Here is a 19,269-nt window from a genome sequence, read left to right as displayed (position 1 = left end):
TTTCTTTAAGGTATTCAAAATCTTGAATTAGCCTTACATAATGAATGTTTCTGCTCTACTAAAGGCATTTAGGAAAGCAAACAGTCCCATTGGGTGGGATTTTAACTAAGCATACTATAGTGTTTAAATTGGTAAAGCCAAAAGACGTACAGTAATTATATATCTGACAGCTTCTTGAATAAAGTGCTATTTTGAAACACCTCATGAGTTTCACACAATCCTTTTGTAATCAAAGCAAAAATTTGATTCACATGCAGATGGATAAATCTAGGAGAGAGGGAACACCTAGTCAATTAATATGCCCTTTGTTCTGCTACACAGCTGACACTACCGATAGAGAATATAGCTAGAGAGCATGTCTGTGCTCAGTATTAGCTTTCAGCCTTTTACATAAACAAACCGTCAAAGGCCCCAGCTTTTGTGAGGCACAGCTCTGCACTGGGGGCAGTATGAAGTCACGTCACTGTCACAGAACTCACCAGTGCTACCTTTCAAGGGGTGCAGCATACTCCATTCCATGATCCTACCTCCTCTTCTTCTCTTCTTGCCTACTTTGGGGTTCTGTGTGCCTTCAGAGGGACATGGAGGGTGCAATCCTTCTGGTTTGTGTTTATGATTGTGCTCCACCAAGCCTAGTCATGTAAGAGTTAAGAGTTAAATACTCTCTGACCCAGAGAATTATACATGAAAGCTACATTATTTCAATTATTTTAGGACTGTGATTTTTCCAAAATTGAAACAGGCTAACAATTTATGCACAAGTCAAGATACTGAGATGGGAGATGTTAATATGACAGACTGTGATGAGGATCATATTGGCATTGTTGCAGTGTTAAACTAGGTTGACTAAAATTTTTATGAGGGTGCTCATCAAAATCAGTATGATTAGGGTGTGTCCATAGTTATAAGAAAAAATGCAAGGAAATCGCAAGTTTTTTCCCCACAGAAAATTTTGTGGGAAAAATCCACATCAGAAATTATTTATCCAAAATATGTTGGATTTTCTGTGTGAACTTTTATTTTGAAATGTCAAAATGAAATAATGTTTAATTTAGTTTTGATTTACTGTGTTATTTCATTTTGGTTATAGGAAACAAAAATATTATATTTTTGGTTTTTCAGGATTTTTCCTCCTTGGTGTCCTTTTTTTTCCAATCAGAAAACTGGAAAATTTAATTGACGTTCACATTTTCCAGTAATTGGCATAATTGTTACCAGCCTCGTAGTGAATGGTTTTACAAAATGCATTGTCATGTTTTCTGAGTCATCGGGAAATTATGTTCACTAGGCACAGGGTTATTCTCTTGTTTGGAGAGAAATGAATGGGTACAGACTCAGAATATCCTTTCTTAGTTGACTTTTATTTACAGTATTCACATAGCTTGAGATTTTCAAAGCAGTCTAGGGCATTTGGAATGGTTTCCATTAATTGGTTTTAATGGAAAATAGGAGTCTAAACTCTACCATACTTTATAATTCTCAGTTATAGTTGCTATAGAAATTTTGTTCCTGTAAATTAGCATTGTTTGCATATCAGGCTCCGTACAGGGGTAACTGGGTGGGTTTAGTGGGCTGTGATGTGCAGGTGGTCAGACAAGAGGATCTGGTGATCCCTTCTGGTGTTAAACTCTATGACTGCATATAATAACATTCCAAATAAATGCTTCCCTTGAGGTGAACATAGTAAGAACTTAAATTATTTGAGCTGCTGCCATCTGGATTAGGGCTCCAATCTTCATTATTACATATGCAGATGCCCTTCTCCCTCCATTCCATGGTTGCTGATCACCTCTCACGCTTGAAAGCAGGCTGCAGTTACCAGAAGGCTTCAAGTTCTTCTTTGGGGTGTAAGGGGCAGCAAGACGTAGGGCAGGGGTGGGCAACCTGTGGCTCCGGAGCCACATGCGGCTCTTCAGAAGTTAATATGCGGCTTCTTGTATAGGCACAGACACCGGCGCTGGAGCTACAGGTGCCAACTTTCCAATGGGCCAGGGGGTGCTCACTGCTCAACCCCAGCTTTGCCACAGGCCTTGCCTCCACTCCACCCCTTCCCGCACCCTCCCCTGAGCCTGCAGTGCCCTCGTTCCTTCCCCCCAGAACCTCCTTCATGCCACAAAACAGCTGATTGGGAGGTGCAGGGAGGGAGGGGGTGGTGCTGTGGCAGGGCTGCCGGTGGGTGGGAGGCCCTGGGAGCTGATGTGGGGCTTCTGACATATTACTGAGGCTCTTTGGCAATGTACATTGGTAAATTCTGACTCCTTCTCAGGCTCGGGTTGGCCATCCCTTTCCTGATGATGTCTCTTCATCAGATAGTAAACATTATTCCACAACTGCCTTAGTCACTTGTAAACATACTTCAAAATTATGCACCCTAAACTGTGCCTTCAGAACAGTTCAAAACATAGAGAAACCAGTAATTTGTAGTGTATTTTTCAACAGGGAGAGTGGGGATTTGGTACACAGAAATGTATACATAATTCTGCCATCCTCACTATGTTTCTACGTGGTCCTATTCATTAATGTAGATGGAATAAAGAGGCCCAGAATCAAAGGGCCTGCAATATCTTCATCCTGTCCTGGTGAGGCAGTAAGCCCCTCTACACTTGCCTCAGTGGATGATTTTAAGGCATTGCAGGGCCTGAGCAAATGCATGGTAGAAACTCTGGATATACCACTAGTGCGGTGGTGCAAGAGAAGTCCCACAAGCTCCTGGGTGTTTGCATTCATCTTTGCCCAGTAGGTTTGCCATGCCATTAAATGAAGGACTGATGGAGTCTGCAAAGGAACTATGGGATACACCAATATTAATACTGGCCACATCCAACTGAGCAGACAGAAGGTACCAGCTCCCTTTCAAGGGATTTCAATATTTTTATTACCAGCCGGTACTGGGATCTCTTGTAGTGGTGCTGTCTAGGAGAGGTCAAAACAATGAACGATCTCCCAGAGCCACACCACTCCAAGAAAGAATGGTTACTTACCTTAGAGTAACTGTGGTTCTTCAAGATGTGTTGACCACATAGATCCTATGACCTGTCCTTCTTTCCCAGTACTGCAGAGTCCTACTGCTCTTGGATTCTGTATTGGTGAAGGAACTTAGTGGCAGTTGGGCCTGCTCAGCCCTTTCTGCCCTTGGGAGAGGGGTGATAAGGGAGATACTCATTGCAGGAGTGCCTCTTTGTGGCTAGGTGTGGTGTAGCAGCTCTCTCCAAGTCTGGGACCCCTTGCTGACAGTCTCTCCAGTGCCACAGTGGTCTGTCCCTTCAGTGACACAGCTCTCCAGCCAGGCCAATAATTGTGTCCACCCCCTCAGGTTATACAAAGAGTCCTACAAAAGATAGATTCACTGTCAAGCAAAGAGTTCCAGGCCCCGCCAGGCCAACGTCCCAGAGTCCTGACCCTCTGGGTTATAAGGTCTTCCTGGTCCATATTCCCCTGTAACTGGGTAGGCTTTCAATTTCAGCCCCATCTGGGGGTTGATAGGGAAACCTGGGCCCACACTGTCCACCAGATTCCATTCAAGGACCATGTGGTGGGCTCCAAGTTTCTGCACCCACAAAGGTGCTGTACCACTGCTTCCCTAGGTTGCTTCCTACCAGACTCCTTACACAAAAAGGCAATGCAAAGACACATAAACAAAATTAATAAAGGATAAATTCCAGACCTTGCAAGTCTCCAGAGTCTTTTCCCCCTTCTCAGGTCAGGTAGCTTCTCAACACTCTGGGGCACCAGGCAGCTGGAACTCTCTTGGTGCTCCCTTTGAGACACTAACAGTGTACATCTGTTCACCTCCACTAGCTGCCTGCTAACGAGCTGCTTTGCTCTCCTTCTAAGCTACTGCGCCAGCCCGCACATGCTTTATAGGTGTGGCTGTATGGGGCTGCCAGGGCCCAAAGAAGCTCTTTAACTCCTTCCTCTCCAGTGTGGGGTTTGTATACCCTGTCACAGAGGTGCACAAGGACATTTAGTGTTCAGGTATGGCCCCAACAGACACTGTGGGCTGAAAATAATTCAATCTCATGCACATGGGGTACATGCACATCAAGAATGGAATCCATGTCCATGTATTCATGTCCATATCAAAGAACCACTGTCACTGTAAAGTAAGTAACCATTCCATAAGTTTCTCTGCTTCTCTCTGTTTCACTGAAGATCTTCTGTCATTTCCTACCTGGCTTCCTGCTACAGATCTAAAGAGACAGTACATACAGTATCTCACCAGAATTGTTGGGGAGGTACAGATATGGTGTTTTGGTTTAGAGCCATCTCTAAATAGAAATCAGGAAGTAAACAGTATTTAAACAGAATGAAAGGAACAAACAAAATAAAACTGTAATTCAGTTTTCTTTCTCACAAATGGAAAGCCCAGATTTTAGTGTTTTTAATTTAATTTTCTACATTGATCACCAACTGTTGAGAGAATTAGTTTTATCATCTTTTATCAATATAAAAAAGTCATGTTCCGAGTGTGGAAATGACTAGTTTCCCTTTCCTTTTCCCTTTCAGGTATTGCTCTGATGCAGCAATTAAATGGCTGGAGAGATCTGAAAGCACATATCAAAAAACTAATGACTTTATTACATTTTGAACTTCAAAACATAATTGTCTCTTCTCTTAGAGTGAACAAAATAGAATTTGAAATGATGGATTGTATTCATCAAAAAGATGAGTGGCCTTATGCATTATCAATGCAGTGGAAGGTCACTGACTAGTTTAAAAGTATGTGATTGATTTATCAATCCAAAAATCAAGCATACCACAGCATCTGTTTTCCTTTGCAAATGTCTGCACTGCAGAAAGTTGAACCTGGTTACTTCACTTTAATGAGTCACTTCATACCAAAATCAGTTCCCATTTTGCTTCATGGATATCAAAAAGTGTCACTGGATGACTGCAGAAGCAATTTTTTTCCCAATTCAGAACTAATCAAGCTCTAAGGTGCCCGGGGAGCAGAGAATCTGAGAAAACTCTTTGAGTGCAAACATGTTAAATTAAGATTTTCCAAACTAATTTTTTTTTATTTTGAAACAATTTTCTTGTGAAACTTCTTAAGTTTAGTTTGAAACAATTTTCTTCTGCGTTTCAGTGTATTATTTTACTGCATATAGCAATAGCTTTGCATATTTTCTTCAGAGATTGTGAAAATTTAAAGATAATAAATGATGACTAATGTGCACCATCTGGCTGGGTTAAAAAAAAAGATTTCTTCCTGTGCAACTGAGTTTCTACTAAGCTGATTTACTCAAAAGAAGAAAGCAAACACATTTCTCTACTAAGAAAATGAAGGTTTAATGTCTTCACTGAAATTATTAAATGCTAAAGATGTCTGAGGGTAACATTTGTTTTTGTAATACATGATCAATATAAATTAAGTTGATATTGAAATGGAGTTCATTAGTCTCTCCCATTCTCTGAAGGACCATGTTGTATCTAATCAGTCCTGTTCAGCTGCTGCTTTTTTGTTGCTTTAAACTTCTGGGATACTGTTTGGTCACATGTATCCAATGAAGCGGGTATTCACCCACGAAAGCTATGCTCCAATACGTCTGTTAGTCTATAAGGTGCCACAGGACTCTTTGCCGCTTTTACAGATCCAGACTAACACGGCTACCCCTCTGATGTTTGGTTATGTTGTTTTTCCTCTTAAAACCTCCTAATTAATTCCATTGTGTTTCACAACATTTGTACATAGGATGCAGGGAAATTTTATATATATATTTGTCTTCAGTACAGCATCTGCAGTGTTTAATATGGAAAGAAATAAGATTCTTTTAAATCTCATTCTGTTGAGCAAATGGATTCAAGGCACTGAGCAACACTGGCAAAGTGCTATGCGCCTTTGCAGGACTGGGCCGTTGGTAAGGAGACTAGAACTAGTTTTGCTGTAACTATAGTCAGTAGCCTGACTCTCATTAACTTCAGTAGGAATAGGATTGGGCCCCTAGATAACATGGGTTTATTTATGGCCCATATGTCCTTTAAATCTGTTTATGACCCAATTGTTCTTTATATCTACAGTCATCAATTCTTTCTCTGTGATTCTAGATGTTAGGTAGAATGAGGACACTCATCTCAGTTCTTATTCAACACAGTTTCTCTTTCTCATGGCTTTTGGTGGCCCAGAGATTATGTATTCATTTATTTATCATATTTCTAAAATGTCACTTACATATCTCATGGCACAAGTGTTCATTTGAAGACCTTTGTAATACCAGCAAGATAAGAAGATGGAGTTTTATACAAGTCTTTAGTGATCAGAGAGGAAAGCAGATAAAACATTTATCTCATTGACACATTAATTCTGGTTGAGTGCCTTCTAAAGGGTAAGATCTATAGACTTCCTTTTTAATCTGTCATTATGCTCTGGGATGTTTGGGCTATAAAGATGGATGGGTTACAAAGTGTGGTTTAGATCTATGTCCACATTGGTTGGCAAAAGGTGGAGAGGTGTTCTGATGACTACCAGTGCCTCCTAGAGGGAGGGAGGGCTGGGTGTCAAGTTTCTCTTGTTAAAGTAATAACAGTGATTATACTAATAATAGTTAATGAAGCAATTGTTAGGTCTTTTGCTCCAGACACTATCTCTTGACATGGACAAGCTTTCCAACTATCACCATGTCTTAAATCTTCCATTTTTGAGGGGTGTTACAAAGAAGGATGTTACAAAGAAGGATTATCAAGTTTCCCTAGATTTGATTTTGGCTTTAAACCTGTGTCTAGTATGGAAGCTGTACAGGTGGTATTGTCTAATTTCCTCTTGATTAATGGATAAAGATAAGAAGTTGGATCCTCATGTGCAGTGTGTGTGTGTGAAAACATGAGAAGAGCATTAAGATACCCTCCCTCTTAGTCTTAGAGCAGCTGGAGGTTGCTTCATCCCTCAGTGCAAGTCAGAGCAGCGACACTCAAAGACCCAGTGTTAATGATAAATATGTTTTGAAAATTATTTCCTATTATATTTACCTTACAGGAACCAAGTTCAGAAATTCTGAGTTTGTGTTGCAACCATTGTTGGCCTCATAAGGCTGTATAAGTAAAGCAGCTCCCTCTACTGTAGGTATGTGATGTGGGGGTCCCCACGTGGGTGGCGCTCTAGATCACCATACCCACTACAAGTCTGTAGTTTGGCAGTAGCACTTAGTGACTTGAGTCTGCAATCATCAGAAGTGCCTAGTGGCTCAAATCTGCAGGGTAATGATAGCACCAAGTAGCTTAAGTCCAAAATCAGTGGTAGCACCAAGTAGCTTGAGTTGGCAGTAGGGGAACCTGGGCCCTCTGGCTCCACTTAGTTCCAACCCAGAGCCCTAAGGCTGATAGTTCAGGTGTGCAGCCTGAGCAGTCCCTGCTCCCTGGGTACTTCCTATTGTACCCCTGCTCCTGCAGAGGCCCAAAGGGGACCTGGCTATTGACTTGTAACATACACTCAAATGAAAGGGGTTTGGAGGTTCTTCCTCCTCACTCACAGGTTCTCTGCTGTCTCTTCTGTGGTGGCCTGCAGCTCTGTATTAAGATATGCTCCAGGCAGCATAGGACACCTGTTGTATCCGTGCAGGAGCTACCAGTGCAAGCCTGCTCCATTGCACCGACTGCCCTGACTGAACTGTACAGCTCCCTTTTAATCTCCACCTCAGTTGCAAGCAGATGCAGCTGTGTGGAGTCTCCTGGGCCCAGACCTGCTTCTTAACTCTCTGTTTGAACACCCCCTCACCAGGTGCTGCAATGTCACTGGGCCAGATCATCCTTTCTGCCTTCCTAAATAGAGGGAACTAAGACCTGGTAAATACAGGGTGGTGGCATGGAGAACAGTGGAGTGGTGCCTCAGCTGCATCATCCTGCCCTGGGCCCTTCAGGAGTCCCTGTGCAGGTTCACCCTTTCCAAGATTCTCAGGGGCAATAAGGCTCTACATCAAATGGTTCCTGGATATCCCAATGACTGTCCCGTTAGAAGCTAATTCTTTCTCAGTAGTATTGACTTAGTTCTTCAATAGTAAAAAAGTGAAGAGAAGGCATAACTGACTGAGAACATAAATTTAAAGTGAAAAGAGTTAATAAAAACTGGGAATAGTTCAAGGATATCCTATTGGATTCCCCCAAAATACAATTTCACAAACATGAAAAAAGTTATGCTGGGCAAGATAAACATTAAAAAGAGAAGTGGAAGCAGCAATAAAACTAATATATAGGATGGAAAAGAAGGGAAGTAAATGGCAAAGAATATAAATTACAAGTTAAAAGATGTAGGTGACTGGTCAGGCAAGATAAAGGAATCAATGAAATATCAGTGGCCAGTAGGTTAAAGACAACAGGAAGGCATTTTTTAAACATTAAGAACAAAAATAAAACTAACCTAGGTCAGGTAAAACTCCATTGATAGTTGCAGATGGTAACATTTTAAAAAGTGATGGAGAAAAAGCAGAAATGATTAATAGATATTTCTGTTCTGAATTTGGAATGTATCCATCCCATATAATAATAATAATTAATTATTCTAGTTCTTATATAGTGTATTTCATCCGTAAGCCTTTTCATATGATGTTGTGGATGGAATAGAAAGTTTACCATCTGTGAGAAAGTAGGATGGGAGGCAACATCTGCTAAAATTAAACATGTACAAATCCACATGTCCAGGTGATGTACACCCAAAGATCTTTAAGGAACTAGCTGAGGCACTCGCTGAACCACTAATATTAATTTTTCACAAATCTTGTAAAACAGGGGAAATTCCAAAGTATTGGAGGACTGACAACCTAGATCCAATATTTGAAAAGCATAAAAGGGGTGATCTGGGGAACAATACACCAATTTGCCTGATGCTGATTCTGGGTAAAATAATGGCACTGTTAATTTGGGACTCTATCAATAAAGAATTAGAGGCTAAAAATACAATTAATGCCAGTCATCATGGTTCTGTGGGAGGTAGTCTTATTAAACAAACCTATTATCTTTTTTTAACAGGAGTACAGGTCTGGTTGATAAAGGCAGCTGTGCTGATATAGCATACTTTGCTTTCTCCAAGGCATTTCATTTAGTGCCACATGACATTTTGATTATAAAACTGGATATGGAACTAACAGAGCACAGATTATATTGATTAGTAACTGGCTCACTGACAGGTCTCAAAATGCAGTTGTTAATGGGCAGATATCACGAAGCAGGTGGTTTCCAGCGGGTTCCCCCAGGGATTGGTCCAGTGATATTTAATATTTTTATCAACAATCCAGATGATGATATAAAAATCTTTGCTGATAAAGTTTGCAGAGAACACAAAGATTGGGAGGATTACTGTTACAGAGTGAGCTGAATCACCTGGTTAAACGGTCACAATGCAACACCATGCGTTTTAATACAGACAAATGCAAGGTAATACATCTGAGAACAAACAATGAAGGCTATTTCTACAGGATGGGAAACTGACTTGGAAATCAATGACTCAGAGAAGGACTTAGGGGTCATCCTAGTTAATCCCCTTAACATGAGCTCTTAGTGTAGTGCTGGGCAAAAAGGGCAAATGCAGTTCTTGGATTTATAAAAAGGAGAATGTCAACCAGAAGTAGGGAAGTGATCTGCCCTCTATACACAGCATTGTAAGACCGCTACTAGAATTCTGTGTCCAATTTTGGTGTCCATGCTTCAAGGGGGTGGAAATACTGGAGAGAGTTCAAAGGATGGACACAAAATTGATCCAAGGGCTGGAAAAAAAGCCTTACGGTGTGAGACTTAAGGAGATCAACTTATTTAGCTTATCGAAAAGAAGGTTAAGAGGTGACTTGATAACCGTGTATAGGTACTTACACATGGCAAAGACATCTTATAGTGGGGGCTTTTCAATCTTGCTGACAGAGGAATAACAAGAGCCAGTGGCTGGAAACTGAAGTTAGACAAATTCAACTTTGAAATAAGATGCAATATCTTAGCAAGGATTGCAGTTAAACATTGGAACAGTTTATCAGGGGAGGTGATTGCTCAGAGTTTTTAAAAATGAGATTAGATATACCAAGAGAGATGCTTTAATCCAAGAGAAATTCTCCAGCCGTTGTGTACAGGGGTTGGGCTAGAAGATGGTTGTGGTGGATCCTTGTGGCCTTGGAATCTGTAACAGGGTGACTTGCCCCTTCAGGGCTGGGGGGCCTGGGGCTAGCCAGCCCTGATTACTAAAGAGGCACATCTGAGTTGGATCAGATAATTCTGTATAAAGGGCAGCAGGTGGCTGCAGAGAAGGGGGCAAGCTTAGGAAACTGCAGAAGTAAGAAAGGCTCGTGCAGGGATGATGTTGATATTGGGGGATTTGGAAGGCCTGGGAGAAGGGTAAATCAGAGGCTACTGGGAGTGAGTGAGTGCCAGCAGAAAGACCTGGGATGTGGGGTTTCTCTACTGAGTCTACAGGTAGGAAAAGCCTGGGAGTGATGCAACAAGAGGATAAAACTGATGGACTGTGTTTGGGGTCTTTGAGTTTTATTTTGGAGCTTTGTTTATGTGAATAAAGTCAGTCCCCCAAGAAGCAGTGGGGAATGCACAAGAGGAGATTCTGAGGAATGTAAGAAGCTCTTTGAGGGAGAAATTGTTAGCAGGGCATTGCAGAGCCACTCCTGGCCTTGGGGGAGTTCATGAAAGGTGGCTGACTCCACTACAACCCACATGTTTGTTTACTTCTCTCACAGGGTGCACCTCTCACTGCTGGGCTGATGCCTCTTCCTGGTCACTCTGGGGATTACCTGGAGGCTGATGCTCCCATCTGTGGTTTAGACACCATCACTTTGACTGGTCTGCGGCCTCTCTCTCAGCCTCATGAACTGCCATGTCCTCTTCATGACGGTCTTCCGGCTAGGTTGCTCTGTATTTCCCGCTTCGGGGGAGTGGTGTGGGGGAAAGAGTATCACTGTCCAAAAGTCCAGCCACTTCATCAATGGCAAGTGGGGGGTATGCAGGCCTGCCTATGTCTCCAGATCCCGACCCAGGGACCCTATAAATAGCAGCCTCTTGCTGTGACTCTAACTTCTCCCAATGCTGCTACGTCTCCCTGGGCCACTTCCCCACAGCCCCAGCACCTTCTTCGCCCCTTACCTCAGGGCATTCAACTACCCAGTCCCAGCAGCCAGCCAGGAGCTCCCTCTTTCCTCCTCCCACCCTGTCCTGTCCCTGCCAGCAGTTTCTCTGTCCAAGGTCCCGCAGGTCTCTCAGCCGACTAGAGATATAGTCCTCACTCCTTGAGCTTCCAGCAGTGACTGACTGTTCTGCACTGCAGCTCTTTTTATATGGGCCAACTGGCCCCAGATTGGCTGCTTCCTACACTTATGATCTAGGGTTAAATAAGTACAGGGATATACATAATGTAAATCAAGGGCAATTGACAAGTTACAGATAAGTGAAGACAATATCATTCACATTTGCTTTGAACTAAATTATTGCTTGAGTGAATTAGTACCCTTAACATTGCTTTGATATTCACACACGAATTAATTGGCCTCTTGCTCTGACCTGAGCTGGCCTGTCAGCATCACTTTTCTTCATGGGCTATGGGGAGAGCAGGAAGTTCTGCATTGCCTTTGGTATGCTCATTACACTTGCAGCTCTACATTAAGACAATGACTATAATAAAATCTCATGATTCAGCGAGTAGTCTGCTGAGGTCAGGAAGGAATTTTTTCCCTGACACATAATTAGCCAGATGTATTCTGGGCTGGTTTTTTCACTTGCCTCTGAAGCATCAGAGATTGGCCACAGATGGAGATGCGACAATGGATGGGGTAGACAAGTGCTCTGAGATGGTACAGAGAATCCTCTGTCTTAGACATCTGAGTGGAGTGTCTTGCTCATGTGCTCAGATTGAAACTGAGTGCCAGATTTGGGATCAGAAAGAAATTATTTCCCAGGTCAGGTTGGCAGGGACTATGGTTTTTTTCATTTTCCTCTGCATCATGGAGAATGGATCACTTGCTAGGATCACCTGGGCATAGCTCACCTAATCAATTCCTTGCCATTGCAAAGGTACTGGTGGCACCTCAGTCTCTCCAGTTCTTTGCATGTAACACACAACAGGTTTGTCTTCTGAGAATGGAAATGCTTTAGTCTAACTAAAACAAATGGGCTCAATATAGAGGTAACTGGGTGACATTTAATGGCCTGCGATATTCAGGATTATATCAGATTAGATGATAAAATGGTACCTTCTAACCTTAAATTCTGAAAATATAAAATTATGAAAAATGTCATAGAGCATCATAAAATGAATTTAGCATTTTTTGTCCACGTAAATGCTTTGAAAAACTAGTGAATAAACACACAGAAACTTAGAACTTGCATATCAACATTGCTTATGAAAATATAAAATGGATGAGCAGAAAAATATTTATGGTCTTTCTATAGGTTATGGTTTAAATAATATAACAATTCTGGTGTGAGAATAAATGTAGAATTAGGTACAACTGATTTTTATTTCAGTATGATTTATTTGTGAGTTTACAGTCAGATTATGAGTTCTGTTCATGTGGGTAAGGGTTCGTAGAATCCACTCCTTGATTTAATATAATTATTGATTCAAGTTTTTCAAGTCCTTGTTTTCTTTTAAAACCTGTGAACCCAGCAGAGAAGAATCAATTTATTTTGTTTGATTGAAGACCTACTAGAAAAGCTTGCATTTAGATGTTCTACTCAAACATTACTAGATGACATTGTGGTAACAATTGGAGGCGGGGGCAGGGGCGCTGGGGGGGGGGAGAATAAACAAAATAAATACAATGGCTGAAGTTCTCTGCTACACTCAGCTTGTGCTGGATGCAGCAGAGTAGGGGAGCTGTAAGAGAGCTTGCTATGGCCCTGGCATGTGTTTAGAGCAGCCTGAGGACTGCTGTAACTTGAGCCATCTGACATTGGTACACAAGGACCATCTGCCAGCTGTGAATAGCTGGAGTGTAGCACACTCGGGCTACCCTTCTTCCTTGCCCCAACATGCCACCTGAACTAGGAAATGTGTGAAGGGAGGTGTGAAAGCTGCTTAAATTGACTCTATGCCTCCTACAGAGTCCCTCCAACAAGGGAATCTCCAGGAGAGGACTTGTGGGTGGTTTCTGCTTCCACTTACGCTAGCCTAGATTGTAAGGAGTTCTTCTAGCTCCAATATATCGAACAGATTTTAGGTGAGCTAGAAACACTTCTAAAAACATAACCCTGAGACTATCATGGTCACTTAAGGGGTGAGGGGAGGGAGGAATATTTGCAAATCTGTAGGAATTTGTGAGGTTCATAAAAGCCCAAACTCCACAAAGTAGATCCTTGCTCAGATTTTGTTTCCCTTTACCTTGTGTCAAGGTTCCTTCCCCACGCTGAACTCTAGGGTACAGATTTGGGGACCTGCATGAAAGACCCCCTAAGCTTATTCTTACCAGCTTAGGTTAAACGCTGCCACCACCAAAGTGTCTAACAATAATAACAGGGGAAGTGCCCACTTGGAAACGTCTCCCCCTCCAAAATCCCCCCAAGCACTACACCCCCTTTCCTGAGGAAGGCTTGATAAAAATCCTCACCAATTTGCATAGGTGAACACAGACCCAAACCCTTAGATCTTAAGAACAATGAAAAGCAATCAGGTTCTTAAAAGAAAAATTTTAATTAAAGAAAAAGTAAAAGAATCACCTCTGTAAAATCAGGATGGTAAATACCTTACAGGGTAATCAGATTCAAAACATAGAGAATCCCTCTAGGCAAAACCTTAAGTTACAAAAAGACACAAAAACAGGAATATACATTCCATTTAGCACAACATATTTTATCAGCCATTTAAACAAAACAGAATCTAACGCATATCTAACTAGATTGCTTACTAACTCTTTACAGGTTTCAGAGTAACAGCCGTGTTAGTCTGTATTCGCAAAAAGAAAAGGAGTACTTGTGGCACCTTAGAGACTAACCAATTTATTTGAGCATAAGCTTTCGTGAGCTACAGCTCACTTCATCGGATGCACATCCGATGAAGTGAGCTGTAGCTCACGAAAGCTTATGCTCAAATAAATTGGTTAGTCTCTAAGGTGCCACAAGTACTCCTTTTCTTTTAACTCTTTACAGGAGTTCTGACCTGCATTCCTGCTCTGGTCCCGGCAAAAGCATCACACAGACAGAGAGACCCGTAGAGACTGTCCAGTTTGACCAATGTACATGGCAGAGGGGCATTGCTGGCACACGATGGCATATATCACATTGGTAGATGTGCAGGTGAATGAGCTTCTGATATTGTGGCTGATGTGATTAGGCCCTATGATGGTGTCACATCAGCCACAATATCAGAGGCTTGTTCACCTGCACATCTACCAGTGTGATATATGCCATCATGTGCCAGCAATGCCCCTCCACCAGGTACATTGGTCAAACTGGACAGTCTCTACGTAAAAGAATAAATGGACACAAATTAGACGTCAAGAATTATAACATTCAAAAACCAGTTGGAGAACACTTCAATCTCTCTGGTCACTCGATTACAGACCTAAAAGTGGCAGTACTTCAACAAAAAAACTTCAAAAACAGACTCCAGCGAGCGACTGCTGAATTGGAATTAATTTGCAAACTGGATACAATTAACTTAGGCTTGAATAGAGACTGGGAGTGGATGTGTCATTACACAAAGTAAAACTATTTCCCCATGTTTATCCCCCCCCCACCCCCCACTGTTCGTCAGACGTTCTTGTCAACTGCTGGAAATGGCCCACCTTGATTATCACTACAAAAGTTTCCCCCCAGCCCCCGCTCTCCTGCTGGTAATAGCTCACCTCAAGTGATCACTCTGGTTACTGTGTGTATGGTAACACCCATTATTTCATATTCTCTATGTATATAAATCTCCCCACTGTATTTTCCACTGAATGCATCCGATGAAGTGAGCTGTAGCTCACGAAAGCTTATGCTCAAATAAATTTGTTAGTCTCTAAGGTGCCATAAGTACTCCCTTTCTTTAAACTAACGTAGACTCCTTTATATTAAGTTTAGGCCAACTTACATCTATTCTGCTGATGTGCTATGGTGATATGATGTGTAACTTACTTGCTGTTGTAAGAAGGTATAAAATTAAAGTATGATAAGGGCCACCTTAACATATGCCATCCTGCTCCTTAGGTACAGCAACTCAGACTCCTTTACACATCAATAGAGTGGGACCAGTTAGGATTTATGGATTCTAATTGAGTTTAGGTGAATGTAAGGGAAACTAAGTTATACCTCTTTAATTAGCACTCTAAGGACCCAGTCCTGCAAACACTTAGGCATGTGCTTAACTTTATGTCTGTGAGTATTCCCACTGGCATTAATGGGACAACTCACATATGTAAAGTTAAGGATGTGCACAAGAATTTGCAGAATTGGGACATAAATTTGGACCTTTGTTTCCAAAGCAATATCAAAACAAGGAAATTCCCATCTAATTATAGCCAGTGGTATTGACTGTTCTAAATATTATGTCAAATGCCATAAAAGGGCTGTTTAGATTCAAAGAGAGAGACCATCTTGAGCCAGTGTGTCTTCCTAATACTGATTGGGTGATGATAATAATAATAATAATGATGCAATTATTCAATTATCCATATTAAGCTTTAATTAAAGAAAGAACCTTTTACATTACTTCATCTTTTATTCTAATACTTGTTTCTTCTCCTCTTTTACAGGAAAAAGTAGAATATGCCTTCCTGATTATTTTTACAATTGAAACATTTTTGAAGATTATAGCATATGGATTATTATTACACCCCAATGCATACGTTAGAAACGGATGGAATTTACTGGATTTTGTCATAGTAGTAGTAGGGTAAGTCATTCACACTTCATTTTAAACAAGGCTTTAAAAACATTGTTCTGAAAATGTGGTATTGTCTTTATGACAACGTAGCTGTATGCCTTATTCTGATGGGACTAAGGGCCAAAGCCTACTAACTTTTACTCACACATAATTTATTGGTCAGCTCCCATGAGTGAAGATGCAGAATCAAGCCCTAAAAGGTTCCCAGTTCAGAATGGAGGAACTTGGGTCATATTGTACAATCAGCCTTAAAGCAGAAGACCACAATGCATTCAATGAGTTCTGCCTAAAAATGGATGGCATAACAAGGTCAATATTAGAGCCCTGTCCTGCAAATTCGTATATGTATGAGTTGTCCCATTGCACCCACTGGGACTGTTCATATGAGTAGAGGTTGGGTCCATAATCCTTCAGGGCTCAGCTGTGCCTTTTAAGCAGAGCCCAGTGTTGAGGGTGCTGTAGAGTTGCACTGCCCCATACACATCACCAGAAAAGCGCTGCGTGCTTCAAAGAGACAGAGCACCTGCTGCACCTCCCTGGCATGAGAGGGAGACTGGACACTTCTATCCCCTTTCATGGGATGCAGCACATTGGCCCCTTCCCCACCACACAGCTGGACAGCATGATGCAGAGGGTAGGATGGAACCATGACTCTGTTTACATTCTGCCCTCCCTGTCCCCTGTGGGGTGCCATGAACCCCCAGGGGAGTGGTGAAGGAGCATTTCCTGCACGCCTCATTGTGAAGGGAAAGCAGTGGATGTATTGTTTCTTGACTTTAGCAAAGCTTTTGACACTGTCTCCCACAGTATTCTTGTCAGCAAGTTAAGGAAGTATGGGCTAGATGAATGCACTATAAGGTGGGTAGAAAGCTGGCTAGATTGTCGGGCTCAACGGGTAGTGATCAATGGCTCCATGTCTAGTTGGCAGCCGGTGTCAAGTGGAGTGCCCCAGGGGTCGGTCCTGGGGCCGGTTTTGTTCAATATCTTCATAAATGATCTGGAGGATGGTGTGGATTGCACTCTCAGCAAATTTGCAGATGATACTAAACTGGGAGGAGTGGTAGATACGCTGGAGGGGAGGGATAGGATACAGAAGGACCTAGACAAATTGGAGGATTGGGCCAAAAGAAATCTGATGAGGTTCAATAAGGATAAGTGCAGGGTCCTGCACTTAGGATGGAAGAATCCAATGCACCGCTACAGACTAGGGACCGAATGGCTAGGCAGCAGTTCTGCGGAAAAGGACCTAGGGGTGACAGTGGACGAGAAGCTGGATATGAGTCAACAGTGTGCCCTTGTTGCCAAGAAGGCCAATGGCATTTTGGGATGTATAAGTAGGGGCATAGCGAGCAGATCGAGGGACGTGATCGTTCCCCTCTATTCGACACTGGTGAGGCCTCATCTGGAGTACTGTGTCCAGTTTTGGGCCCCACACTACAAGAAGGATGTGGATAAATTGGAGAGAGTCCAGCGAAGGGCAACAAAAATGATTAGGGGTCTAGAGCACATGACTTATGAGGAGAGGCTGAGGGAGCTGGGATTGTTTAGTCTGCAGAAGAGAAGAATGAGGGGGGATTTGATAGCTGCTTTCAACTACCTGAATGGGGGTTCCAAAGAGGATGGCTCTAGACTGTTCTCAATGGTAGCAGATGACAGAACAAGGAGTAATGGTCTCAAGTTGCAGTGGGGGCGGTTTAGGTTGGATATTAGGAAAAACTTTTTCACTAAGAGGGTGGTGAAACACTGGAATGCGTTACCTAGGGAGGTGGTAGAATCTCCTTCCTTAGAGGTTTTTAAGGTCAGGCTTGACAAAGCCCTGGCTGGGATGATTTAACTGGGAATTGGTCCTGCTTCGAGCAGGGGGTTGGACTAGATGACCTTCTGGGGTCCCTTCCAACCCTGATATTCTATGATTCTATGATTCTAACTGCCCTTTTGCCTAGCCCACAAGTATGGGAAAATTCCTTACACCCTCCTCATTGTCACTGTATAACTGTGTAAGGGCTTTGCAGCATCTGTCCCTTGTTGTGTCAGCAGGTTTTATATTATTAGCATTGATTCTCTTTGTGTTACATGCTGCATTAAGAGAACCTATGTTCAGGCATCAAAGAGTTAATCTTATAGCATATATTCTGTTTTCCCTAAATATGCAAATATTGTCTGATTAGACTGAAAGAAGGAATTTTTTCAATAGTGAAGATCCTGTTAACTGTAAAAAAAGCGCGGGGGGGGGGGGAATCCTAGTGAAATGCTCTGCCATTTAACATCACTTGAAATATTGCTGCTGACTTGCAAAGAAACCCTTGGCATGCAATGTCTCATAATGCAACGTCTCATAATGCATTTTTTAAAATAGTTTAAATGATACTCAGAGTTTGCTTTTAACTGAAATGAGCCAGGAATTTGATGGAGAGAGAGTTCCTAACTCACATCATTGAGATAATGAAGATAATGTGATTTAATGGGAAAGGCCAGCATTTGGGGGAAATAACTGTAATTACTAAATCTGCTATTGTTTTGTGTACATGTAAATACCCAATATTCAAATATTATTTTTAAATAATGAAAATTACTGAAATTATTGCCGTAGTACCAATCTGCTGGCACATTCTGGCCCATGGTTAAAGTGGGAGTAAAGGGAGCAACAGTAAAAGATTCTTTAGCCATATAAATAAAAAGAAAACAAGAAAAGAAGAGTGACTGCTGAACACTGAGGATGGGTGGAGATAAAAGATAATGTAGATATGGGTCAACATCTTATCAAATACTTTCAGTTTTTAATAAGGGTAATGAGGAGCTTGCGAACAGTAGGAGGGTGGCTAATGGGAACAAGGGTATGGAAGTAGAAATTACCACATGTAAGCTGGAAGCCAAACTCAAACAGCTTAATGGGACCAAATCAGGGGGCCAGGATAATCACCATCCAAGAATATTAAAGGAACTTGCACATGAAATTGCAAGCCAAATAGCAAGGATTTTTAATGAATCTGTAAACTTGGGGGTTGTATCCTATGACTGGAGAATTGCAAATTATAATACTTATATTAAAGAAAAGGGAATAAAGTGATCCAAAAAACTACAAGCCCAGTAGTTTGACTTCAATTATATGCAAGATCTTAGAACAAATTTTGAAAGGGAGAGTAGTTAAAGCACACAGAGGTAAAGGATAACTGGGATAAAATACAACAATCAGTGGTTCTCAAACTTTTGTACTGCTGACCCCTTTCACACAGCAAGCCTCTGAGTGTGACTCCCCATTCTAAATTAAAAACACTTTTAAATATATTTAACACCATTATAAATGCTGGAGGCAAAATGGGGGTTGGGATGGATGCCGATAGCTCGCGACACCCCATGTAATAACCTCATGACCCCCTGAGGGGTCCCAATCCCCAGTTTGAGAACCCCTGTACAAAATGGTTTCAAAAAAGGTAGATCATGCCAAACCAACCTGATCTCTTTCTTTGAGAAGATAACTGATTTTCTAGACAAGG

At 41.8% G+C, this 19,269-nt stretch overlaps 1 protein-coding gene across 1 annotated transcript in view; it reads left to right on the top strand.

Moving 5' to 3' along the window:
- CACNA1D (calcium voltage-gated channel subunit alpha1 D) overlaps positions 1-19,269 on the top strand; it is a 329,318-nt gene that overhangs the window by 118,835 nt on the left and 191,214 nt on the right. Inside the window, exon 4 of the mRNA XM_074957788.1 lies at positions 15,645-15,784. Coding sequence (XP_074813889.1) covers positions 15,645-15,784 — 140 coding nt within the window. The remainder of the gene's footprint in view (positions 1-15,644; positions 15,785-19,269) is intronic.

The sequence above is a fragment of the Natator depressus genome, chromosome 7 (genome assembly GCF_965152275.1).
Source record: "Natator depressus isolate rNatDep1 chromosome 7, rNatDep2.hap1, whole genome shotgun sequence".
Lineage (NCBI taxonomy): Eukaryota > Metazoa > Chordata > Testudines > Cheloniidae > Natator > Natator depressus.
The sequence above is the reverse complement of the archived record's forward strand: the minus strand, read 5'-3'. Positions and strand labels throughout refer to the sequence as shown.